This window comes from Gracilinanus agilis, chromosome 2 (assembly GCF_016433145.1).
Source record: "Gracilinanus agilis isolate LMUSP501 chromosome 2, AgileGrace, whole genome shotgun sequence".
NCBI classification, from domain to species: Eukaryota; Metazoa; Chordata; class Mammalia; order Didelphimorphia; family Didelphidae; genus Gracilinanus; species Gracilinanus agilis.
In genome coordinates, this window is record NC_058131.1 from 689335378 (window position 1) to 689362146 (window position 26769).

General features: G+C 45.2%; 1 protein-coding gene across 1 annotated transcript in view; it reads left to right on the plus strand.

The window, feature by feature from the left end:
* The window catches only part of ADAMTS7 (ADAM metallopeptidase with thrombospondin type 1 motif 7), a 176291-nt gene that overhangs the window by 89439 nt on the left and 60083 nt on the right, over positions 1-26769 (plus strand). Inside the window, exons 10-11 of the mRNA XM_044660286.1 lie at positions 23738-23882; positions 25558-25650. Coding sequence (XP_044516221.1) covers positions 23738-23882; positions 25558-25650 — 238 coding nt within the window. The remainder of the gene's footprint in view (positions 1-23737; positions 23883-25557; positions 25651-26769) is intronic.

The following is a 26769-nucleotide window of genomic DNA, read 5'->3' on the forward strand; positions in this document are numbered from 1 at the left end:
GAGAGAGAGGGAGAGAGGGAGAGAGAGAAGGAACTTTAAAGAGAGAGAGAAGGAGAAAGAAAGGAGAGAGAGAGAAGGAGAAAGAGAGGGAGAGAGAAGGAGCTTTAAAGAGAGAGAGAGAGAGAGAGAGAGAGAGAGAGAGAGAGACAGAGAGATCAATATATTGACCTTATAAGTTAATGCACACCTCATTCTGGAGTCCACCTCCCCTTGGCTAAAGAGTGGGTGACAGATTTTACCTTGAGTCCTCTGAACCTATGATTCCTGATTGGTTACTGCCCTGATCAGAGTTCTAGTTTTTTAATATTACTGGGGTCTTCATGTATATTTTTCTCCTGATCCTGTTTATTTCACTCTGCATCATGTTCATAAAAATCTTCTCAAGTTTTTTTTAATGCTTTATTGATGCTCCTTTAGTTTTCCNGAGAGGGAGAGAGGGAGAGAGAGAAGGAACTTTAAAGAGAGAGAGAAGGAGAAAGAAAGGAGAGAGAGAGAAGGAGAAAGAGAGGGAGAGAGAAGGAGCTTTAAAGAGAGAGAGAGAGAGAGATCAATATATTGACCTTATAAGTTGATGCACACCTCATTCTGGAGTCCACCTCCCCTTGGCTAAAGAGTGGGTGACAGATTTTACCTTGAGTCCTCTGAACCTATGATTCCTGATTGGTTACTGCCCTGATCAGAGTTCTAGTTTTTTAATATTACTGGGGTCTTCATGTACATTTTTCTCCTGATCCTGTTTATTTCACTCTGCATCATGTTCATAAAAATCTTCTCAAGTTTTTTTTAATGCTTTATTGATGCTCCTTTAGTTTTCCTATATCTTTGTCACACTGCTCCAGCAGAGTAGAGAGAGGCAGTCAGTTACCCATGGCACGTTCATGTTAAATGGACCAAAAAGATTTCACTTGGAAATCCTGAAAGAACTCTCATTGGTGAACTCCTGACAATGATGATCTGTTGATGAGAGGAAAGATATTGTAGGATTGGAAGAGGACAAAAGTTCTGGTTCTCAGAAATGGGCAAGAATGGATTCTGTACACCAGAGGCCAATGAATTTGACAGCAAAGACCTAGGATATCATTAGGAAACATTTAGAAAGGGAACCAACCATAAACAATCAGCATTTTTGGCTTTTTAAGAATAGGTCATGCAGGAGAAACTTGGGTGGCTCAGTGGACTGAGAGCCAGTCTTCGAGATGGGAGGTCCTCGGTTCAAATTTGGCCTCAGATACTTCCTAGGTTTTTGACCCTGGGCAAGGTCACTTAATCCATTACCTGGTCCTTGCTCCATTTCTCGCACCAATCCATTGCTTTCTGCCTTGGAACCAATACAAAGTATTGAGTTTAAGATGGAAGGTAAGGGTTTTAAAAAAAAGAAGAAGACATGCTAGGCTCAGATCATTTTTTCCCCATGTTGTCCTTGTGGTAAAGATGGCACGATGGAGGCTTAGATGATAGCCCCATCAGAGAGATTCATACTTAATCTATTCAGACCAGAGACTAGTTATTAATCATTCTTTGAAAGGAGGTCTCCAGTGGAGTATCCCAAGCCTCTGTGCATGGCCATGGATTTTTTCAGTAACTTGATAAAAGGGATGGATGGCATGTTTTCTAAAACTTGAATCTGGCACAGAACTCATGAGAATAGCTAACGTAACAGATTTGGCATCCAGGAAACTCTAGACAAGATAAAACACTGAACAAAACCTAATAAGATGATGATGATAATAGCAAGCATTTATGCAGCACCTACTATGTGCCAGGCTTTGTGCACTTATTGTCTTATTTGATCCTCACAGCAACCGTAGGAGGTAGTTACTATCATTATCCCAGTTTTACAGATGAGAAAACTGAGGCAAATGGGAGTTAAGTGGGTTGCCCAAGGCCACATGGTTAATAAGTCTGTGGCCATATTTAAACTCAGATCTTCTTATTCCAGGTCCAACCCGGTGTCCACTGTGCCATCTCTGTGCCCAAGATGACATTTAGGAGGAATAAATATAAAGTCTTAAATTTGGATTTTAAAAAATCAACATGGGGAAGATCTGGCTAGACAGCAGTTCATTGAAGAAGATCTGGGGACAATGATGTGGTTCGGTGGATAGAAAGCCAGTCCTGGAGATGGGAGGTACTGGATTCAAATCTGATGTTGGATATTTCCTAGTTGTGTGACCCTGGGCAAGCCACTTAACTGCCATTATCTAGCCCTTACCACTTTTCTGCCTTGGAACCAATATGCAGTATTGATTCTAAGACAGAAGATAAGGGTTAAAAAAAAGATCTGGAAGCTTTCAAAGTGATTTATAATTATTTTTAATTTATTTATATTTTATTCCATAGGATATATAATACACTTGTATAATTATTTATCATTTATTTTAGAAAGCTCTATATTAGTCAATCATGTGAAAAAATGTGAAAAAAGAATCTTAGGTGTCATTTTGAGGTATAATGCCCAGGCTTAAGTTGGTCCAGTCACCAGGGCTCAAATAAAATATCCTGTGTTCTGCCCTGTTAGTTCACCTCTGGACAATTTTGCTGACTGCCGGGCGCCACCGGTGAGCACTCAGAGGAGAGTAAGTGAGAAGCCAAATCCTTGAGGTGATGTCACAGGAAGAGCTGAAGGAACTTGGCAGGATAGCCTGGAGAGGAGGACACTTGGGGAGATGTTAGCTGCCTCTGAGTACTTGTAGGGCTCTCTCTCTCTCTGGGAAGAGGGATTTCTTTTGTTTGCCTTGGCCCGGGAGGGCAGAATGGAGAACAATGGGTGGAAGTTTAGGGGAAGCAAATTTAGGGTTGATAGAAGGAAAAACATCCTCCCAATCTGAGATAACACAAAATGGAATGGGCTGTCTTGGAGGGAGATATGGAGGGAGGGAGTTCTCCTTCCCTGGAAGCCTTCAAGTAAGGCGGGATGGCCCCTCTTTGGGCATGATGGAGAGGTGATTCCTGCTTCCACAGGGGCTGGACTGGATGGCCTCTGGGCACCCTTTTCAATCTGTGATTCCATGACCTTCTACCTGTTCCTTGTCCTAAATTCTCTGTTTTCACTATTTGCCCCTCTGACCCCTAGTCACCTCAACTTTGGACCCTCAGAGTCACTATTGATCCTTAGTAATGTCTCATATCCAGTCACTTGATAGCTAATCACTGTTCATTCTAATTCTAAAACATCTCTGGCATCAGTCAGTCAATCACCCAAGAAACCCTTATTAAGTACCCATTTATTGTTGTGTTTCAGCCATGTCTGACTCTTCATAACCCTAGTTGAGGCTTTCCTGGCAGAGATAACTAAAATGATTTGCCATTTCCTTCTCCAGCTCATTTTACAAATGGGGAAACTAAGGCAAGCAAGGCAAAGTGACTTCCCCAGGGTCACACACCTAGTTCTGGAGGCCAGATTTGAACTTGGGTCTTTTTGACTCGAGACTGACACTCTGTCCATGATACCACTTAGTTGTCTGTATGAATCAATCAAATAATTAGGATGGTCATTGTGATGTTTTGGGGATACAAGTACAAAGAAGGGAATGATCCCAACTCCCATTGAATTTGCATTTTAATCCATTGCATGCATCCCTGTCTATTTACTCTTGAAGGTGTAGAAGTACTGGGTGTGTTGAGAAAAGATATGTGATTTCTCTCACATCTAAATTCCTATGGCTTGAGGCCAAGGTCATATGGTGAATTAGTAACAGAGCCAGGTTTTGAACCAAAGCTCCCTGATCCCCTCAGAATTTCTTTTGAACAACTCAAGTTCTCATAAGGGACCTTTTGCTAGGGCCAACAACAGCGCCATTTGGGCCCTGAGGCACTGGTCCAAGCTATGAAAACCAAGACTTGTGAAAGCTTTGTTCTTGACTGGCATCTCAAGCCCACTGTGTCAGAAACTGAACTGCTTATCATCTTCCCTAAGCTCTCTCCTCCCCTACACTTTCCTGTTTCTGCCTGGGGCACTGCCATCTTTCTGGTTGCCCAGATACATGACCTCAGAGTCATCATAGTCTTTTATCTCTTTCACCCCATACCCAATCCATTGGCACCTCCCATGGATGCCACATCCAAATCTCATGTCCATCCTTTTCTCTTTTCTAATGAGAGAACTACCATACTTGTTCTCTCTCTTATTCCCAAATCACTTAAAAAACTTTTTAAATAATGAGCTTTATAGTAATCCACAAACAATGACATTTCAGGGTGCAAAAATAAGCAAATCAAAACCAGAAATGGGGATTGTATATGAAACCGAACTCATACAATTTTTTAAAGTAGATATGAAGATTGTCACGGTAGTAACAAAATTGCTCTGTGTCCTTTTTTGACTTACTTCCTCCTGTGTATTTTAAATGTCTTATTGATGCTCTTTTCTCCACCACTCATTAAGTTTAGCTCCCCCTGTACACATCAAATAAAAGCCCTCCCTTGTAACAAAAAATAGTGTAATTGAGTAAAACAAAGCAACACATTGGTTATGTCTATAAATGAATCTCCCAATCTCTATGGCTCATCGCTTCTTTGCCAAGAGGTGAAGCATCTTTCATTATCTTTTCTGAGTCTGTGGATTGGTGACTGTGTAGATGACAGTTCTGAAGTTTGCAGAGTTGACATACTTGACATCTTTGGGTTCATGGTATAAGCCATTCTCCTGATTCTGCACATTTCACTCTGTATCAGTTCTTCAAGTCTGGAGGCTTCCAAATCACTCTTCTCAATAGCAAACCTATAGAATGGGTGATACAATAACATCCATTTTACAGATGAGGAGACAGGGTCAAGAGAGACTGTGACTTGCTCATAGCTAGGCATCTTTGAGTGTTGGAGCTAAGATTCCTTCACCTCATTCAAACTTGTGTTGATTCAATCAAAAGGTAGACAAAGGAGAGTTAATCCTGTCTTCACAATATAGTGAAATACTTAAATTAACTCAGGATAGACAATAGAGTAAAGAATGCTCTTTTACAATCCCCCCTGTGATCCTTTGGGAGACTAGTCTCCCCAATGGATCATTTTAAACCAGTGGTTCTCAAACTTTTTGGCCTACCTCCCCCTTTCCAGAAAAAATATTACTTAGCCCCCTGGAAATTAATTTTTTTTACAATTTTAATAGCAATTAATAGGAAAGATAAATGCACCTGTGGCAACTCCCTGCATTGCTGTAGCACCCAGCAGGGGGCGGTAGTGCCCACTTTGGGAATCACTGTTTTAAACTATAATAGTTAGAGATGAGGGAAATAAAAGAGATAAAGATAGAGAAAGAGTGAGAGAGAGCAAACTAATGTTTGCTAGGTGCATTGACAATAAGCCAATTAGGGGACAATCCTCTGTGGCATACAAGTTTACATTAAAAATACTTGTGTTCAGTCCCCCCACAGTTCAGTCAGTTATACTCCAAAATTCATTCTGGATTTCCTGATGCTGTGGAGCATTCTTCAGGCATCTTCATAGTGTCTTCTTCAACAATTTGTTTTCTTAATGCAAAGAGTTAGTGAAGCTCCTTTTACTGAAATTTTTTCTCAGATAATTTTAAATTTCAGATTTTATGGCAATTACATACACCCATTTTCTTTATGATTCTTTGCTACAACAAAAAGTGTTATTATCCATACTCCTGTACACAAAGATCAAGGCAATTTTCTCACAACAGCCTTATGAGTTGAGTAGTACAAAATTAAGTTTTTTTAAAATCAATATTGTACAAATGAAGAAGTGGATAGAGTATTGGACTGGTAGTCAGAAAAGCCTCAGACACTTACCAGCTTTATGGCTCTGGGTAATTCACTTAACCTTGCTTGCTTCAGTAAGCCTCTGTGAAATGGACTGGAGAAGGAAATGGTGAACTGCTCTAGGACCTTTGCTAAGAAAACCCCAAATGAGGCATCTGGGTGGTTCAGTGGATTTAGAGCCAGACATAGAGATGGGAGGTCCTGGGTTCAAATTTGGCCTCAGACATTTTCTAGCTGTGTGACCCTGGGTAAGTCACTTAACCCCCATTGCCTAGCCCTTACTGCTCATCTGCCTTGGAACCAATACACAGTACTGATTCCAAGGTGGAAGGTCAAGATTTTTATTTAGAAGAAAGAAAACCCCAAATGAAGTCCCAAAAGTTGGACATGACTGAGACAATAACAACAACACAAATGAAGAAACTGAGGCTCAAGGGGATCAAGTCCCTTGTCTAGAGTACGAAGGGTAGGCATGAGGATGGGAACCCTTCTCAGGGCTCTTTCCTACATGATGGTTCTGTTTCCATCTTCAAAGGGAAGGCTGCCAACTTCTCTCAGAGGCCAATTTGGACACTTCCTGATTTCTCATACAGCTCGCTAAGTCCTTCCTTCTTTCCATCCTAGATTCTTGTTGCAACTTGGTCTCATTTCTTCTTTTTTGCCATTATTGTATTATTGTTATTGCTACCATTATTATTTTGGACTGACTTGGGGTTTCATTGGTATGGGACTCCCATGAAGCAAACTCCCTTCACCCACGCAGATTGGCACCTGTTCTGCCTGTGTCTGGTCTTAGAGAGCTGCCTGGGGATATTAAGAGGTTCGGCGACTTACCCTGGGGTCATGGTATGTCAGAGGCAAGATCTGAATCCAGGTCTTCCCAGCTGTTAGATAAGCTGTCTATCTAGCAATGATTATATCTTCTTCTTCATGATTTTTAATATTTTATCAATGCCCATTTCTTTCTTTTCCCCCCACCCTCCATCCCTCAGTAGAATTCTTTTCTCGTGCCAAAATATAGTCAAGTCAAACCCTCTGACCCTCTGGCTAAGACATGCTTTCAGAAGATGGATGATGAAGGATGCTGCCCACCTCTTGGCAGACTCCAGGCTTAGAATGGGGCCAGCGTGTTGATATATTTCCCTTGATCAGATTAACATGTAAATAAAGCCTGGAGGCTTCCAAATCACTCTTCTCACAGCAAACCTACCAAATGGGTGATGTAATCACATCCATTTTACAGATGAGGAGACTGAGGGTCAAGAGGGACTGTGACTTGCCCATAGCTAGGCATCTATGAGTGTTGGAGCTGAGATTGGGATGGAGATTGTCCCAACTCCCAAGTCCAGTGTTCCTTGCCCTTTGCCCCTCGGATTTTCTTCCCTTTGTTTCATGGGTCAGATGGATCCACAGAGCTTTCCTTGCGGGCACTGTTCCCCAGCCAAGGCAGCGGGGTGTTTGTTGCCTGTCCTTATCGCACTCACCATTCCCTCCTTTCATCCTCCTCACCTGCCTTTAAAAGGACCCTGGAAAACTGGAGCAGATATAAAACCAAGAGGAGCTTTCCCATCCAGTCCGACCTTCAACATCGCCAGCAACTTGTCGACTTGCAAATTGCCCTGGGAAATACGGAATGAACACAAGAGTAATTTTCTCCGGTCCTTAGATTTCTGCCCCCCTCCCAACGCCCCTCCATCACCACCACGTACACCCTCCCGAGAGCAAACAGGAGCTGGGAAAAGCAATCAGCTCGCTGCATTCTAATTCCTGCTTTAAGTCTCCCCCCATGGGGCTGCCTTTTGTCCGTGGACGGCAGGAATTAGGCAGCTTTGGATGTGTTTGTCTTTGGCAGCCAGGCTGCTGACTTTGGAAGCTTCTCTGGGGGGGACCCCACGCTGCACAGTCCTGGCGGGACTCCTGGTGGATCAGCTCCCGCCAGAGCCAAAAAGCAGGAGACGAGGGAGAAGTCAAGGTGGAGGGAGGAGAAGAGCTAGTACGAGCCACAGATGTGTTTTCAGATAAAATAGAGGGATGGGGGGGGGGGGGGCGCTGGTAAAGCATGGCCACCCAGATGTGCAGCTGGGTCCCAAGGCTCACTCCAGCTTCCCAGCCTAGATCCTGTCAGTCATCTGGGGGATGAATAATATTAATATTCATCCTATAAGAGAAAGGATCCTTTATGTGAGTTGAATGCTTTTAACATTCATTAGCTCATCCAGACTTCCCCCAGCACTGTGAGGTGCCATAACCTTTAGGTTAGTTCATTTATAGGGGAAATAGAATCTAGCCTCTTGCTTGGCATTCGAAGCCTTCCCAGAGTCCCACTACCTAGCTGTGGGATGTAGGACAAAATACCTCCATCAACTATAAAAAGAAAGTTGAATTCAGGTCTGTTCTAATTCTAAAATTCTACAATCCGGAGCCCTAACCTGATTGTCTACACCAGTGACTTTATTGGCCTCGGCTCACTCAGTCCCACTATGGTTCCCCAGATGCACCATATACTTCCCACTCTTGGGTCTTTGCTGTCTCCCAACCTGAAACATTCTTCGCCTCCGCCATCTTTTTCATCCTAAATGGACTGGCTGGACTCAGAGCTTACGCTTGTCTAGGAAGCTTTCCTTGACCATCACAGACCTCAGGTATGTCTCTCCTTCCTCTGAATTCCTAAAGCAATTAGGCTGAAGTGTCCAGTTAGCCACTATCGTGAGTGTCCGCCTGTTTCCTGACCATCAGAAGACCCCACTCTAAGCAGACCCTGCGCTCCGGAACGACTGTGTCTTCCTTCTCTCCTCTTCCCTACAGTGCCTAAAATGGCCAGGGCACACTTAACTGACTAAGTGATGGAAATCCCCCTACCACCAAGCAACCTGACCAACCCAAGACCTCAAAGGTTGGGATTTTCCACAGAACCACAGATAAAAACAAACAAACAACAAGACAAAAACAAACAAAAGGCAATGTGGCGTAAGGAAGAGAGAGCTGAGTTCAGGGTTCATCCTAGGATTATAGAGGTAGAACTGGAAGGAGCTTCAGGGCTTCACTTTGCAAACCCAGAGGGGGGACCACGGTCAGTGGGCCAGCCGTGTCAGAGCCCAGTCCTCTGACCCCGAATCTGGGGCTAACCACCCTAATCCTGGACCATGGAGGCCTCCTTTAGTGTTCAGGAGTCCTTCAAGTTTTCCCTAAATGTGCCATGGTTATCGCTGTGTTCAGGGCTCAGAGGGATGTCAAAGAGGCCAAAAAGCCAGTCCCTGTCTTTGGGGAGCGCTAGGGCAGTGGGGTCCCACAGGACCTCCTGCCTCCGGGCCCAGCTGCCCCTGCCCATCGATTGCCCTTTTAATCAGCTCTCCTGGTTGTGAACTTGTTCCCTCCCTGGGGCTGAACTCTGCCCCTCCAAAACCTAATTCTCCTGCTTCTGGAGCCTCCGTTTGGGGCCAAACCAAACACGGCCGATCCCTTTTCCTTCTGATGGCCTTCGACATAGGTGAACACAAAGCCATTTCCCCCCTTTATTCCTAAAGTGTGTTTCTGCCTCAGTTTCCTCAACTATGAAATAAGGGGGAGCATGAGGCATCTTCTGAGGACCCTTCGAGGTCTCACTCTTGTCCTGAGGAGCTTGTTCGGTGGATGCTCCAAACCTATACTAGATCTATAAAGCACTTTGGGATCATTACGTTATCCTTCATGCCAGGAGACTTCTGGGAGGCGAGGGACCGTGTTTAGGAACTTCTGAGGCCCCTGCTGCGATCTCCAGCCACCTTGGGCAGGTGGCCACCTAACGGGGCTACTTCTGGGACTGACCCTTCAATTCCCAGAGACCCCGGCCGTTTGCAGAGGAATGTTGCAGGCTGCCCTTAGACTCAAGGGAGAAGAGCCTGGGGAGGACCCGGGGCCTGGAGCTGTTGGACAGCTGGCTCCTTTCTTCTCCATTCGTGCTGGAGGGAGGCCTTGGGAGCCGGCCAAACGCTGTTGGACTCTCTGCTGGACATGCTGCTTCCCAAATGACCTCTTTGGGACCGAGAGCCAACTTATAATTAGACGGAGAAGCCAGTTAGGTAGAAAGAGACGGCCAGTCTCAGGTCCCTGCACTGCTGGGCACAGAAATGCCTGGCATGGGTCTGTAGGAGAGGGAGAGGAAGGCTGTTTGTGGAAGAAGAAGAAGAAGTCATCTCAAGGAAACGACTTTTCTTTGTGCCCTGGAAGCAGAGGCCAGGTGGAATGGAAGGAGCCGGAGAGAGCTCCAATCCAATCGCGCCATCTTGCCAACTGGGAACCTGAGGTTGAGAGGGGAAGTGACTTTCTCTCAGTCTTTGTGGCAGAACCAAGACTAGAACCCAGACCACTTTGAGAGTCCCAGTCCGGGGCTACCAGCTGTTGGGCTCATAACTGAATCCAGAGGAGGAGCGATTAGGTGCCAAGATGGAAGGTCCAGGGTTCAAATATGACCTCAGACACTTTCTACCTGCGTGACTCTGGACGAGCCACTTCACCTCATTGCTTAGTCCTTACCATTCTTCTTCTTCTTTAGATCCAGTACACAGTATTGATTCTTCCCTCCTCCCCCAGTATTGATTCTAAGATGGAAGGCAAGGGTTTAAACAAAAAGAAAACAAAAACCAGACAACTGAATCCAGAGGAGGCAAGGGGAATCTGGAGCGTGGAGAAGTTAAATAACTTGCCCAAGGTCACACGGGCAGTGATGGTCAGTCATGGTATCCCCCAGGCTCTCCTGGCTTGAGCTCTTTTCCAAAGGGAAGATGTTTCTCTTTATTCCCATTTATTCTTCTGGTCTTTGAATCACGGCCCCTTCTTTCTGCAGAGACCTACAGAGGGGTCGCATTTCCCATTTGATCTTTGCTGGAATCCTGGGATACAGGCAGGATAACGACAGAATTATCCGGCCCATTTTGCAGTTGCAGAAACAGAGGCTCAAAAAGTGAGCGCCAGAACAAGGACTAGAACCCAGCATTTTCTCCTGGGTCTGACCTTCCCCATGTCCTCGTGCTTAAAGAATCCAGAATTAGGGTCCAGAGTGGCTGCCTCAGTCTCTAGAGACTTGTTCATCGGTCCAGCCCCTGCCCCCCACTGACCTCTAAATGCTTCCAGAGAAGGGGGTGGGAATGGCAGCCCCATCCCCTGAGACATTTGCTGGGAGGGAGGAGGCCAGGGTCAGGGTTTTCTTTGGGGAATGTCCACATTCAGCCCCTCACACCTCCGTGTGAATGAGCCTGCTGGGCACAGCATCATGGGATGTTTGGATTGTAAAAAATCTTAAATAGATGAGATTTAGCCCTGGGAGGACTTGAAAGCCATCTCGTGAGGGTCAGAACTCGGGGCACTTAATAAAGGCTTGTTTTCTTCCTTTTCCCTCTCCCATCTAGTCCAACCCCTTCCTGTGAGAGACGTCCCAGTCTGGTAGAATGCTGGATTAGGGGTCTGGAAGGCCCAGTTTCAAGTCCCACCTCTCACCCTTGCCAGCTTTGGGTCTGTGAGCGAATCACTTAAAGGTTCTGAGCCTAAGTATGCCAGTATGTAAAATGGGGTAATAATTTGGCCTTAGAACTCAAGGTTCTAGGGGTTTTTCCATACTATGAGCATCTTGGCCAACCCTTTTGTTTTTGGACAAATTAGGAAACTGAGGCTGGAGGATAGGAAATATCTTGCCTAGTTATGGTAGACTCAAACTGACGGCTCAGTGGATAGGACTCAAGTCCTGGAGTCAGAAGACTGAGTTCAAAATCAGCCTCAGACCTTAGGCACTGACTAGCTGTGTGACCCTGGGCAAGTCACTTGTCCTCTGTCTGCACCTACTATAAGCAATCATTCTAAAGTACCTATTAAGTAGTCATTTAGAAAATGCTTATGGGGGGCAGCTAGGTGGCCAGCGGAGAGAGAGAGCCAGTCTTGGATTCGAAACTGGCTGAATACTATAAAAATACGGTAAAGAGTAGATATCGATGTGTCCTTTTCTATAGCAGTATGTGGCTTGCAGGGATCCTTATGTTGAGGTTATGGTCCTGATTCCATTTGAGCTTGACTCCCTGGGATATAGAATACAGAAGAATTCCAAGCCCTGCCGGCCCTCCAGGGGTTTAATAAATAGGACTGGCAATGCCAGAAAGGAGACATGGTCTTCCATTGACTCAGCCACACAAGGACACTCTGTGCCCTGGTGAGGGGCAGTGGGGGGACGCGAGGGAGGGGGCAGCGTCCAGTGCTTCTGCAGCTCTGACCTAGAGAATCTCTGGATTCCTGTCTGATTTAGAGATTGCCCTCAAGAAAAACACAGAAGAAAAACAACTGCTTGAACACATGGGCTGATGGGGATATTACTGGAGATGGAGACACTAAACGATAACTCTAGTCCAACTATCAATAATATGGAATTAGGTCTTGATCAATGATACGTGTAAAACCCAGTGGAATTGGGCATCGGCTAAGAGGGGTTGGGAGGATTGGGGGAGAGAGAAAGAACATGAAATATGTAACTAGGGGAAAATATTCAAAATAAAAATAAAAAAAAAGAAAGAAAAAAAAAGAAAGAAAGAAATTGCCCTCAATCCATTGCAAATGCCAAGTGAGGCTTGGCCGGAGGGAAGAAGCCTTGATCTGGGAATCAGAAGCAGAGAGATGTCTTCTCTCTGCCAACTTCCTGAAGTGTGGCAATCTCAGAGCTGGAAGGACCCCCTAGTCCAACCCATACCGTGTAAGAATCCCCTCCGCAGCATCCCCAACAAATGGGCAGCTTCTAATTGAAGGCCCTCCAGGATGGGGAGCTCACTCCTTTTCCAGGGAGCCCCATTCGAGATTTTCTTTCTCTCATACCCACATCTCCTTTGCAAACTTCTCATTGCTCCTCATTCTACCATTCGGGACCAAATTAAATGCATTTAATCTGATTGTTTGGGAGCTCTTCAGATTCCTGAAGACACAAGTCAGGATAGCTACCATGATACAATGGAAAGAGCGCTTGGTCTGAGGTCTTGGGTTCAAATCTCACCTCTGCCATTGCCTGTTTTACCCTGGAAAAAATCACCTCTCTGGGCCACCATCTTCCTCTGTAAAATTAGGAGATTGGTCTTAATGACCTCAAAGTCCCCTTCCAGCTCTGTGTACGATCATCTCCTGGCTAAATGCCATCAGCTCCTCTCATGTGACACCATTTCTAGTCTTTTCACCATCCAGGCTGTCTTTCCAGTCCGACCCTTCTTCTGCTTCTGAATGTTCTTCCTAAAATATGGTGCCTAGAACTGTCATTCTCCTGATGTGGTCTGTCCATAGCAAAGTGAGCCCAAATTAGGTTTTTTGTGGCTGCCATGTTGTACCAATGACTTGGTGGTCCACCAAGCCCTCCCCCTCCTCACCCTTTTGAATCTTTTTAACACATGGTGTTATCTAGCCACATCCTACTTTCTTGTATGGATGGTGGATTTTTTTTAACCCAATTATAATTTTGTTCTTGAGGTTCAGTAATGGGGACAATACACTGGCTTATCTCTTTGAGGGTGCTTCCTCAAAGATCCAAATGACTGGGTTTCTCCATCTGGGCCTCCTTATCTGCATGGCCTTACCCCAAAGGCCTCCTTCTGCTTCCCTTCCACAGTCACATATATTTTGGTTTCTCTCCATATTATTTTAGTTGTCTAAGTTTTTCTTGGGAGAGACCTTTGGAACCTCTGAGATTCTCCCAGAGATATTTTTTAATTTTTATTTTGAATATTTTCCCCTAGTTACATGTTTCATGTTCTTTCCCTCTCCCCCAAACCCCCCTATCCCCCCTTAGATGATGCACAATTCCACTGGGTTTTACATGTATCATTGATCAAGACCTAATTCCATGTTATTGATAGTTGGACTAGAGTTATCGTTTAGTGTCTATATCCCCAGTAATATCCCCATCAGCCCATGTGTTCAAGCAGTTGTTTTTCTTCTGTGTTTCTCCTCCCACAGTTCTTCCTCTGAATGGGGCTGATTTTCTTTCTCATAAGTCCCTCAGAATTGTCCTGGATCCTTGCATTGCTGCTAGTAGAGAAGTCTGTTATGTTTGATTGTACCACAGTGTATCAGTCTCTGTGTACAATGTTCTTCTGGCTCTGCTCCTTTCACTCTGCATCACTTCCTGGAGGTCATTCCAGTTCACATGGAATTCCTCCAGTTCTTTATTCCTTTGAGCACGATAGTATTCCATCACCAACAGATACCAGTTTGTTCAGCCATTCCCCAATCGTAGGACATTCTCTCATTTTCCAAGTTTTTGCCACCACAAAGAGCGTGGCTATAAATATTTTTGTACAAGTCTTTTCCCTTATGATCTCTTTGGGGTATAATCCAAGCAGTGCTATGGCTGGATCAAAAGGCAGACAGTCTTTTAAAGCCCTTTGAGCATAGTTCCAAATTGCCATCTCCCAGAGATCTTCAAGAAGCCGCCTCTTCTGTTGGTGATGCCATCTAGAAATTCTATAACACCCAGTTAGACTGTCATGACAAAAATATCATGAGTAGAAGGGACAAAAGAGATCTCTGCAGATCAACTTCTTCATTTCACAGATAGAGAAACTGAGGCCCATTGAAAAGAAAGGGATTTCAACTAAGTAACTACTAAGATGCTAGGTGATGGGGAAACAGGTGGCAAGAAAAGACGAAGGTTCGAGTCCCTCCTGACACATATACTGGCTGTGTGAGCCTGGACAAGTCATTGAACATCCCAGTGCTCCCCTCTAAGATAGATAAATTGCTGACTGTTAGCAAATCCCAGATTTCTCCAAACCCATCCAGTCAGGCGGTCAGTGAACATTTATTAAAGCACCCACCATGTGCCAGGCACTGTGTCAAACACTGGGAATTCGAAAAGAAGCAAAAGGCAGTCCCTGCCCTCATGGAACTCACAGCCTAACTGAGAATCTGGTCCTCTAGGATTCTCAGCCAGCAAAGAAATTCTCCGCCGCGGCCCCTGGACTCTGTTGTCCAGGCCTAAACGAGGCTCTGGCTTTAGTTGGTATTTTTAGACGCCCTCCGTGTTTCCAGAAGACTGACCCCAAACGAGGAGGTACTGAAAGGACTGGCTCTCGCGTCCTGCCACAGAGCGGGCGGGCTGCAGGGCCAGGAGGGCGGCAGATGCTGCCAGGATGCTGGGCTGGGCACCAGCCCTCTGAGGCTCCTTTGAAGCTGCCTGGAAGCGGAGGATAAAAGTGGGGGATGCCAGGACCTCGGGGCTGCTCTCCCTAAATTCCTCTCGCCTGGAAGGAAAATAAAAGCCAGCTGAAGCCTCTTTGTGGCCGAGCGGCCGGCGTGCCTCGGGGGAATCTGGCACCCACCTAGATGGCTTTTCTCGCACAGATGTGTTTATGTCTGGGGAGGTCTTAGGGGACGGTCCATGGTGGGAGATCCTCACAGTCGTAGGACCCGACATCCAGAGCCGGAAGGGACGTTAGAGGCTTTCTGGTCTACCCCCTTTGTTTTACATATGGGGAAACTGAGGCCCAGAGAGATTGAATCTGGGGCTCAGAAATGACAGAAGGACTCAAAAATGATGTATCCGTGTCCCAGAGTGAATGATAACGGTGAATAGCACCTACGCCAACAATTGTAAGGATCAAATGGAATATTTGTAAAGCTTTGGCACAGTGCCTGGCACATAGTAAGCACTTATTTATATTTATATATATGTATAATACAAATATTATAATATTCTATTCTTCACCCTCTGACGTGTGGGATTATGTCAAGAATCTGTGATCTCAGCAAATGATAGGAAACATTTACATGAATGCTTAAATATGTGCAAAAGGCAAATATTCACACATTTTAGCCATATAATAACTCTGAAATAGGGGTTACTGTCGTCATCATCCCCATTTACAATTGAGGAAACTGAGGCAGACAGAGGTTAAGTGACTTTACCAGGATCACACAGCTAGCAAATTTCTTGGGCTGGGTTTGAACTCAGGTCTTCAGACCCCAAGCACGCCGCTCTCCGCGGTCACGGTTCTGCTAGGGATCGTCCTTTCTGGGAGACCTTGGACCCAAAGCCTGGGGTGAGTCCAGGCTCTTGGGCGAAGTTGAAGCTGCTACTGGGTCAGTGTTTTCTGAGATCATGCTCTTTTTTTTTTTAAACCCTGACCTGTCACAGAATCAATACTGTGATTTGGTTCTAAGGCAAAAGAGTGGTAAGAGCTTGACAATGCGAGTTAGGTGACTTGCCCAGGGTCACACAGCTAGGAAGTTTCTGAGGTCAGATTTGAACCCAGAACCTCTAGATTGCGCTATTTAATAGAAGAATTCTGGGAGAGGCTAGGCTGGGACAGTGACGGTCCCAAGGCCCTCCAGACTGGCCCAACATGTTTGCTGATGAAGAATCTGGGTTCGCCTCCCTTATTTTTGTTGGGAGGGGGAGAAACAGAGGGAATTGGGAGACCCTGGAACAGGTAATCTCTACCTGAAAGTCTAGGAAGGCTTTGAAACAGACACCAAGTTCAGAATTTTTGTTGTGTGTTTTTTTCTTCTTCCAGGACTCGAGAAGATGTCAGTGACTAAAAAATGCATTAACCTAGATGTCTGTTTGGGAGTTGCTATAGAAACCAGTTAAGCTCAAAGGGGTTAGAAGGAGGAAATCTGAGAACCAGATGGAGTTGGGGAAAACTGAGCTGAAGGGAATGGTGGTCAACCACAGGCTGCCTTAGCATCACTGAAGCAAAACATTTCTAGCCCAGGGGAGTCTCTTCTGGCTGCTGGTCGGAGGGAGAGATGGGAAGGTTCCCAGGCGTGGCTTTTCATCCCCCAGGGCTACTTCCAGTTTTCTCAGGAGGGGAGAAGCTTTGGTAGACGCCATTTAGGAGCGAGTATAGGCAAAGGGGCTACGGAGTAGAAGGACTGAACCGGGAGTCAGGAGCCCTGGGTCCGAGACTCATTTCTACCCTTCGGGATCCTGGGATTCCAGACTGAGAAACAGCAGGCGTCCTAGAGAACGTCTGCCCCAGCTCGCTCGTTTTACAGATGAAGAAATGGGCCCAGAGGTGTGGGGTTTGGCTGAGGTGGCTTTTGAGGAAACTGGTTTTTCTGCGCCGAAAGCGTGATTTCAGTGCTCTAAGAAACTTCTTCTACCCACTGAGATCAGGACCTACGAGGCAGACTATTGTTCAGTCGTTTTGCAGCTGTGTCTCACTCACGATCCCATTTGGAGTTTTCTTGGCAACTGGAGTGGTTGGCCATTTCCTTCTCCAACTCATTTTACAGATGAAGAAACTGAGGCAAACAGGGAGAAGTGATTTGCCCAGGGTCACACGGCTAGTAAGTGTCTGAGACCTGATTTGAACGCAGGTCTTCTTGAGTCCAGACCTGGTGTTCTATCCACTGTCCCACTTAGCTGCCCGCCTACTATTCAGTTTACAACCTTAAAAAGCTGCTTGGTGGCCCTGAGGTGAGTGACTTGCCCAGGAGCATCAAACGAGGGCACATTGTCCTGACTCCAAGGCTGGCTTTTCGTCCTCTATCCCTCACTTCCTTTTGTTATGCCCAAGTAACATGCAGGTGGTAAGAGGCTGAGCTAGGATGTGGGCTCAAGTCTGCCTTGTCCTCACACCTCCCTTCCTACAAATCAAGGCTCAGTCCCAGGCCACCATGACTACAACATCTGGCCCGCAGGATTCCCCACCAGGACATCCTTTTACTCTTTCACGTTCATTTACTTCTTCAGTGTCACGAGTCTCTTTTTTCCTCTGATGGTCAAACCAACTCCATCACTCCTCCCACTGCAGGACTCTGTCCTCCCTTCTCTCTGTTCTGTGGGTTCTCCATGCTTCATTCTGCAGAGCTCACGTCTCCTCCCCTCACAACAGTGAATGGGCAGCAACAGCAAAGGCGACGCTGGGGTATTTTTATGAGCACTCTGGAAAGGTGGGTGCGATGTCAGGGAGGACCCTGAATGTTTTAGGTGATACACCTGTGTGGTCAGTCAGTCATCAACAAACATTTATTAAGTGTTTAGAAAGTGCCAAGTACTGTGCTAAATGCTTGGGATACAAGGAGAGACAGAAGACATTCCTACCCTCAGGAAGCTTACATTCAAATGGAGAGAGACAGCATGCAAAAAAAAAACACTTTAGATGTTTGTCTCTCTATCATCCATCATTTCTGTCTCTTTATCATTTATTTATCTGTCATTTCTGTCTTTCATCCATCTGTCTCATCTATCATGTCTGTCAGCTATCTGCCATTTCTGTCCATATCTATTATCTATCTATGCCTATATCTATCCACCTGTCTGTGTCTCTATTTTTATATCTATCTTTCCTTCTATTCATCTGTCTGTGTCTATCTATCCATTTTTCCATCTATCTATATCTTTCTATCTATCTATCTATCTATCTATCTATCTATCTATCTATCTATCTGTCTGTCTGTCTATCTATCTATCTATCTATCTATCTATCTATCTATCTATCTATCTCTTCCCATCTATCTATCTATCTATCTATCTATCTATCTCTCTTTCCATCTATATTTATCCATCTATCTATTTATTTTTTCCATCAATCCATCCATCCATCTGGCTGTCTATCTATCTATCTATCTATCTATCTATCTATCTATCTATCTATCTTTCCATCTATATTTATCTATCTATCTATTTATTTTTTCCATTGATCCATCCATCTGGCTATCTATCTATCTATCTACTTATCTATATCTTTCCATCCATTCATCCATCTATCTATCCGACTATCTCTATCAATCTATCTATTTTTCCATCTATAGCTATCCATCTATCTATCTATTTCCATCCATCCATCCATCCATCCATCTCTCTCTCTCTCTCTCTCTCTCTCTCTCTCTCTCTCTCTCTCTCTCTCTCTCTCTATTGGCCTCTTACACAAGGTGGATTTGACCTGAATCTTGAAGGAGGTCAGGGGCCAGAAGGTAGAGATCTCAACTCCTGACTTTGTTGCTGCTTTGTAATAATTACTTTCACAAGAATTATTAAGTACCTACTATGTGGCAGGCACTGTGCTAGGTGCTAGAAATTCAAAGATGTAAACAAATCCATGGTTTTCCCTCCAAATGAGTATGCCTGAAAGCGTCCCTGGATACCAGCTCCCAGGAGTCCAAAATTGCATTCATTGGGTGTGGAGAGTGCAGATGCCTCAGCATCCCAATCTGATTACATCCATCTCTGGATGGATACCAAGTGGCCACCCCTTCATCATCACAGAAATAGTTGGGCCCTGGGGCAGGGGTGTGGGTGGATCAATGGGGCACTGTCATCTGAAAGGGCAGGGCACTGTGTGCTTGGGCTGGAGCTGCCCAGCTTCTCTCAGCCACACCCATTGTCCATCCCAGGAACAGAGAGCTCATGTCCTCAAGTTCCATGGGTCCTTGTCTCTTCATTCTCATGAAAGTGTGGCCAGATGGGAAGATGAGGGGTCAGGAGAGACACATCCAGAAATCTTCAAAAGAGCCTTTGAAGATCTCTAAAAAGATAAGCAAATTGAGGGAAAGTAATAGCACAATAGTGGGGGAAAAGATGTCTTATGGCAGTGGAACATCATAAATAGAACACCAGAAACAAAGGGAGACGTTTCCCAAGACAATAAAATGGGTAATAAACACACTGCAAGAATTAAAGGAAGGAACTGACAAAAATCAAATTAGGAGGAGGAAGAAGGAACCAAGACCTGCAGGGAGACAGAGAGAGAAAGAGACAGACAGGCAGACAGAGAGACAGAAACAGAGAGAGGGAGAGGTCGGAGGATATGTGTGTGTAAGAGGGAAGAGAATTCTGGCTTTGAGTCAGAGGTTTGGAATTTACATCACGGCTCTGTGTGACCATAACTTAACCTCTATGGGCCTCAGTTTCCTCTTGGGTGAATGAAGGCATTAAACTAAATGACCACAAAGAGGCCTCCCTCCTCTCAAACTAGAATCCTCCATTGCAGATGATAGGATGAGATGATGGTAAAACTGGAACTTAGAAAACAGAGCCCCTGCTCCATGGTATTCCCCGACCCCAAAATAAAACTAAATGTATGTGTTTGATGGTGTACTATGGCCCTTTTCTGGGCCCTCCTTATCATCCCTAGTAGGTGTTATAAAAAAAATATAGGGACTCTTCTTGATACTGCTATGCTCCTAGGGGATATTGGTTTGGGAAGCTGTGACTTTTGTATTCCCCTAGGTAGCTGGTGACTGGGAACACCCACCCAGTCACCTTAGTTTGATGGTATAAGTCCCTTTCTAAATATAACAGTGCCCTTGTGGTCTGGTGGATGGGTAACCCTTTCAGATCCCACCTGGGGTTGGATTGATTATTAATATTGGGCTCTAATTAGCCTTGGATCACATTTCATCTGACTGCGTTGCTCCATCTCCAAGAGTAGTGATATAATGACCACTCAGGAAGGTACTTAATAAAACTTTATCTATTGATCTTTAATAGGGAAAGGAATAATTGGGAACAGATTGGGATAGGAGACCCTGTCACAATAGTAGCTATGATGAATAATGCCTCAGGACTATAGGCTGATGTTTCAGCAGAGCTGGAGCTAGGGTTTCACACTCTTCTGGTCCAGCTTGGCCACTGCCAAACCAGAGGGCAATCTGCTCAGTTGGTAAAGGTATCGATGACCTCTCTCAGCTTTCTTAGTATCAATTTGTGATGTCAGCCCACACAGCCTTTAGAAAGTAATCACCCTTCAGGAAATCCACCCTCTTTTGCTGCTACCTCCTTTCCTCCCTTCACCTCCTGGGCCCAGATACCTAATAGCTAATGATGATTCAAATGCCTAAAGATCTAGGGAGATTCAGAGAGGATCGATGACCCATGGTCAGAGACCCACAGATCACTGCTTCCAGATCAAAGATCAAAGAAGAAAACCCAATGGTTAAGCTCAAAAACCAAAGACCCCTTCCAGATGACTGTTAGGGTATTTATATCCTCAGGCCAACTGCCTTTGCTCCTGTCCTCACGGCATCCGGGAACATTCTGATGTCTTCTAACTGTCTCCCTTGTCAATCAAGGTGAGACTCAGAGTTTGAATATAACATAAGTCAGTTTAGAAAATGAGCTATGTAGTTGGGGGATGGCTAAGTCAAGGTGATAACAAAGTTGTTTCGAGGATCCAATGAGATAATATTTATAAAGCACTTAATGCACAGTAGTGCTTAATAAGTCCTTCCTTCCTCCCTCCCTCCCTTCCTTCTTACTGTTTCTGTGCTGAGTCCCCTATTAAACTGTGAGCTCAAGAGAAGGACTGTTTTTTGCCCCTTTTTGTATCTTCAGCACCTAGCACCTACCATGTGCCTGGCATATAGTAATCACTTGATACATGCTTGTTGATTGACTGCCTGACAGGCTGCCTTTTTAGACCTCTGCTATCCAGTATGTTTTAGGAACCAGCTAGTGCATGATGAGGTCATGGTCATCCTTGAGGCTGCCTCCTTTGATCTACCATGGCCAACTAAAGAACTGAGACTTATTTTTTGTCATTGCTGGGACTTTTACAAGTGATGGTTTTGCTTTATTTCCTTATTATCTGAAGCCAAGTAAACTGGAGGTGTTGGAACTCTCAGGTCACCAGAGCTGGTGTTTGCTGGGCATCAGGACCCTCGGAAGCCTGCATACAGTCGTTTCATTGTATGACTTCCGAAGCACCCAATTCTTTGCTTGCTTGCATGCAGACCTCATCTTTTCCAGGGAAGCAGCAGTCAATGAGGAAGCTGAAACAATCAGATAGAATTTATTAAATGCTTAAATTATTATTAAGTGTGTGAGGTGCTACCCGAAGCACTGGGTTAGGGCAGAGCCAGGGCCCCTCTAGCTTTGTCCCCATATCTTTGTTTAGACTCTACTGGGAGCCAAGGGGATTCTTGCCAAGTTGGGTCAGGGAATGTGGGGAGGGAGAGGAATGGCAAGATTAATGAAATATTGGGCTTCTCTTGCTTTTTGGCTCCAAATTCCCAGGTCCCAATCAGTGGCATCTTAAGCATCTTTGCAGATTTCTTTGGGATATTTCCAAAACATTTGTTTTTCCCTCTTTAGCCTCCCTTCCCCCTCTTTAAAGTCTTTTTTGCTCAGATCTTGTGCAATTCTCCCTGGACTGGACCTCTGCTCCAGCTGTGGGACCAAGGACATGAACTTGGTCACAGGTTCCTGGACTCATTATTCTATTACTCTGATGATCCGTGGAAGGATTATCAGCCCAGATGCCCCGCTCTTCCTGAGCTCAGTTCCAAGCTTAGTATTCCTTTCCCTCATCTGTAATGTGGAAATGATAATACTTGGTTCCTCTACCTTGTGGGTCTATTGAGAGAAAAGGATTGTGATCTGGGAAGTCATAGTCAAGAAGAAGGAGAAGCTCAGTATTTCACTAACCTCACCCTCCCCTCTCTCTATTCCCTGCCCTGATTTAGAAGATAATTTGGCAAGAATCCCCTTGGTTCCCTGTATAGTTTAAGCAAAGATATGGGGACAAAGCCTGAAGGACCTTGACCTTGTTCTAACCCAATGCCTAGCAAGTGCCTGGCACACAGTAGGTGCCTAATAAATGTTAGCTGACTGATTTATAAATGTTTGTAAACCTTAAGGCATTATAGAAATGAGTCATTCTGAATGAGGCATAGGATTTTTATATATGGAGATGGGCATCATTGGGGTTAGGAGAGGAGATTATTTGATGGTGTATCTTTGTTAGAGAACTTAGAAGTCTACACAGAGACTATGAATATGAGTTGATTATGTTGGGATAATCTCAAAAAAATAAAGAGGAGGAAGGGATTCATTGGGAGAAGGGTACGATAGAATGGGGGAAATTTTCTCTTATAAAAACACACACAAGGAAGAGCTTTTATAGTAGAGGGGAAGATGAGAGGGGATGGCAGGCACTGATTGAATCTCACTTTCATTGGATTGGTTCCCAATCCCAAGAAGGAAGAGTACACACACACACACACACACACACACACACACACACAGAGTTGGGTATAGAAATCTGTCTTACCCAAGGGAAATAGGAGGGAAAGGGGATAAGAGATAGGGGTGGGGAGAACTGATTAAAGGAAGAATGAAGAAAGAGAGGAAATGGTCAGAAGTAAAACAGACTTTTGAAGAGGGACAGGATAAAAAGGGAGAGAGGATAAACAAGAAAATGGGATGGAGGAAAATACACAGTAATCATACCTGTGAATGGGATGAGCTCACTCATAAGAGAGAAGCAGATCAACTAAAACCAGAATCTAATAATATGTTGTTTACAAGAGAAACACTCGAAACAGAAAAACAAAGAATTGGAGGAGAATCAATTAGGCTTCATCTGAAGCGAAGAGAGCAGGGATGGCCATCGTGATCTCAGACAAAGCAAAAGAAAAAATGGGCTTCCTTAAAAGAGATAATCGGGGCAATGATATTTTGTTAAAAGGTGCCATCAATGAGGAAGTAATGTAAACTCTTCTTTAGTAAGTTTCTCTGATAAAGACCTCATTTTTCAAATCTGTGGGGAACGAAGTCAAATTTCGAAAAATAAGAGCCATTCACCAGTTGATAAATGGTCAGGAGATAGGAATGGGCAGTTTTCAGAAGAAGAAATCAAAGCTATTTATAGTATGATGAAAATATGCTCTACTACTGATTAGAGAAATGCAAGTAGCACCTCAGACCTATCAGAAATGACAAATGCTGGAGGGGATGAGGGGAAAATAGGAACGCTAATGAAATGTCGATGGGGCTGTGAACTGGTCCAGCCATTCTGGAGAACAATCTGGAACTGGAATCTAGGCCCAAAGGGCTCCAAAACTGCATGTACTTTTTGACTCAGCAATACCACTATTGCATCTGTATCCCAAAGAGGTCAGAGGAAAAGGACCTGCCTGTAAAAAAGGAGAGCAGCTCTTTTTGTGGCGTCAAAGAGTTGGAAGTTGAGGAGATGCCCATCAGTTGGGGAGTGGCTGAATAAATGCTATCGTGCTCTAAGAGATGACCAGGGGAGCGCTGGTGGCTCTAATCCACTCTTCTGTCCTTTCAGCCGAGGATGGGGCCTGTGTCTGGACGACCCTCCTGCCAACGATGTGATTGACTTCCCCATCGTTCCACCAGGCGTCCTCTACGACGTGAGCCACCAATGCCGCCTCCAATATGGGCCCTATTCCACCTTCTGTGATGACATGGATGTAAGTCGGCCTGACCCTCGGGAAGCTGTCGGTCAGGAGGGGACTGGGGGCCCTGGGGTTCTTAAAGCTGGTGGGCACAGACCAAGGAGGGGAATGGAAATGAGGAGCCTGGGTCAGGAAAGGGTAGCCTCGGAAGGCACTAAAGAAGGACTGAAGCCTCCTGAAATGGGCAGATCTAAATCTGTTTCTGCTCTTGACTTTTATCCAGAACCTGGGTTCTTTATCTGGAGTTCATAGACCCTGATTGCAGGGAGTCTGTGATCTTAGAAGGGAAAAAAAAAATCACTAACCTATTACTGAAATTTGGCATTTCTTTCAATTGTCTAAAAACCTTTTTCTGAGAAAGGATCCACAGTAGGTTTTGTGTTATTTGGAATTTTGGAGGTTCTATTGAGAGTTATTTAAAACTCAAATGAGCCCCAAATAACTCAACGGAACCTCAGTCAATATTTATCTTAATTACAACAGTTTCAAAGGTAAAGAATCCATGCTTTCGATTACAGCTGGTTTTGCAGATTGCAAGAGGGCTACTTATTTGGGGGGGGGGGAGCCAGCACTGAGCTAAGAATGTTTTTTTTATATTTTTAAATAAAGTTTTATTGTATTTAAAAATGTAAAAATGATTCTTCGCTGGGGAGGCGATACAAAAATGAGCTGTAACCTAGTCTGCGGCTCATTCTTGGAGGAAATGGGAGGCGGGAAGGAGTTGGTGGGTTTGGGTAGGAAAAACCTACCCAAGTGCCCTGACGTTTCAGGTTCCACAACAACTTCGGCAGGCCAGTCACCACTCCTAGCCATCTTGAATTGAAATGAGGGCTGGGGAGAGAAAGGAGAGGAAGAATCAAAGGGCGATGGAAGGAGCCCCAGATTGGGAACCCCAAGGGCAGGATTAGAAGCTGTTTTCTTCACATTTGCCATGAAATCTCCTCTCTAGGTCCATGCCCTCCCTCTAGTCATTTGGAGAGAAGCCAGGTCGCTTCTCACGTAGGACTCTGAGTGAGTCACTTTTCCTCTGTTTCCTTCTCTGGGAAGTGAAGGAGATTGAATTTCATGATCTCTAAGGTTAGATCTGGTGCTGCCCAAGAGCCCTGCTGACTTTCAGATACTGTGATTTATTGGTCTGTTTCTATTCAGGGATGACCTACTGTGTGCCCAGCCCTTTGCCCGGCTCTCCAGTGGGAGAAACTACAGAAGGAGGCTGAGCCCCTTTTCCTTGGGCAGCTTCTGGTCTGGATGGGGGAAAAGACTTATCAAATATGTCAACAAACTTCATGAAGTGCCTACTGTGTTCCAGGCACTGTCCTAGGTGCTATACTTACAGTCTCCCTTCCCAGAAAAGACATTCTGTCCTCTCAGGGAGCTCACAGCCTAGTGATGAGCATGCCGAAATGATAACTAACCATCCACGCATGGCCATGAATACCAAACGAAATGGTGATTAGACACTAAAATGTAGATTTTAAAAATAATAAATAATAAAATATTGAAAAAATAAAATGAGAGGAGAGAGGAAGATCAGGGAGGGTCGAAATGGGCAGGGGAACCTTTCTGGAGAAAGAGAGCCTTGAAGGATGGGACAATAGGAGAGAGGAAGGAGAGTCATCCAATAAATAGACCGTCCACTCCGGGACCTGGCCCCTTGAGCTGCTTCCTCCCTTGGGCTTGTTCTCCTCAGAATGTGTGCAATACCCTCTGGTGTTCGGTGGGGACTACCTGTCACTCCAAGCTGGACGCTGCCGTGGATGGCACCCGATGTGGAGAGAACAAGGTAGGACAGGGCAGGTGTGGGCACGGGAAGATGAGCCCGTGGCATGGGCCGAGGCAAGGAGGGTAGGGTCTCCTGGCCTTCGTCTAGAAGGCAGAGCATGCTCGCCCCAGATCGCCCCAGGAAGCGGGGTCACAGGATGGTGCCCAGAACTTCATGTGGGTCATTGCCGCCATCATGGGACAAAAGTGGAAGATTCTCCTTCCTCTCCCACCCCACCTCTGCCCCCTTGTGACACCAGGTTGGAAGTCTGTGGCTCTCGGAGCAAGTTGTCTTGTCCTTTTACCCTGAAGGGTTTTGGACCAAAGTGGAAAAGAAACCAAATGGAAGTTGGCCCAAAGCTTCCTCCGGTCATCCCAGGTCAGCTTGATGCCCTTGGGCATTGCATCACCTTGGCAATGCCAGGGCCATCACCGTGGCCATGCCAGGCTGCTGAATTTAGACACACTGAATCTGCTCCCCCAAAGTCTCCTCTGATGTCTTTCCAATTTCCACCCTGGGATGAGTAAATGCCAAATGGCATTGCTCTGGCTTTTCGAGGAGGAGGGCAGGATTTGTGAGGATTATGGGACTGAAGAAAAAGGTGAATTCTACCCCGTGCACTGTGACCCCATTCCAACCCGTACTTACTTACACAAGGCCTCTGACCCAAACCTGCCCATACTTCTGACTGTGTGCCCTGGCTTTGATCTCAGCCTGATGGAAAAGACTCAAAGAACCAATTCATGTGAATATGGTAATAAGGGATAAAGGCTCAATGTGTGCCTTAATCCAATGATAGGGCTCTTGGTACCATGCCAAACCTGTGTTAGAGGTTTAGAAATATTTGAAAGTGGAGCATCTGGGTGGCTCAGTGGATAAAAAGCCAGGCCTGGAGATGGGATGCCCTGGGTTCAAATCTGTTCTGGCACTTCCTAGCTGTGTGACCCTGGGCAAGTCACTTAACCCCCATTGGCCAGCCCTTACTGCTCTTCTGCTTTGTAACCAATACATAGTATTGATTCTTAGATTGGAGGGAAGGGAAGAGAGAGAGAGACAGAGACAGAGACAGAGAGAGACAGAGAGAGACAGAGAGAGAAGGAAAGAAAGAAAGAAAGAAAGAAAGAAAGAAAGAAAGAAAGA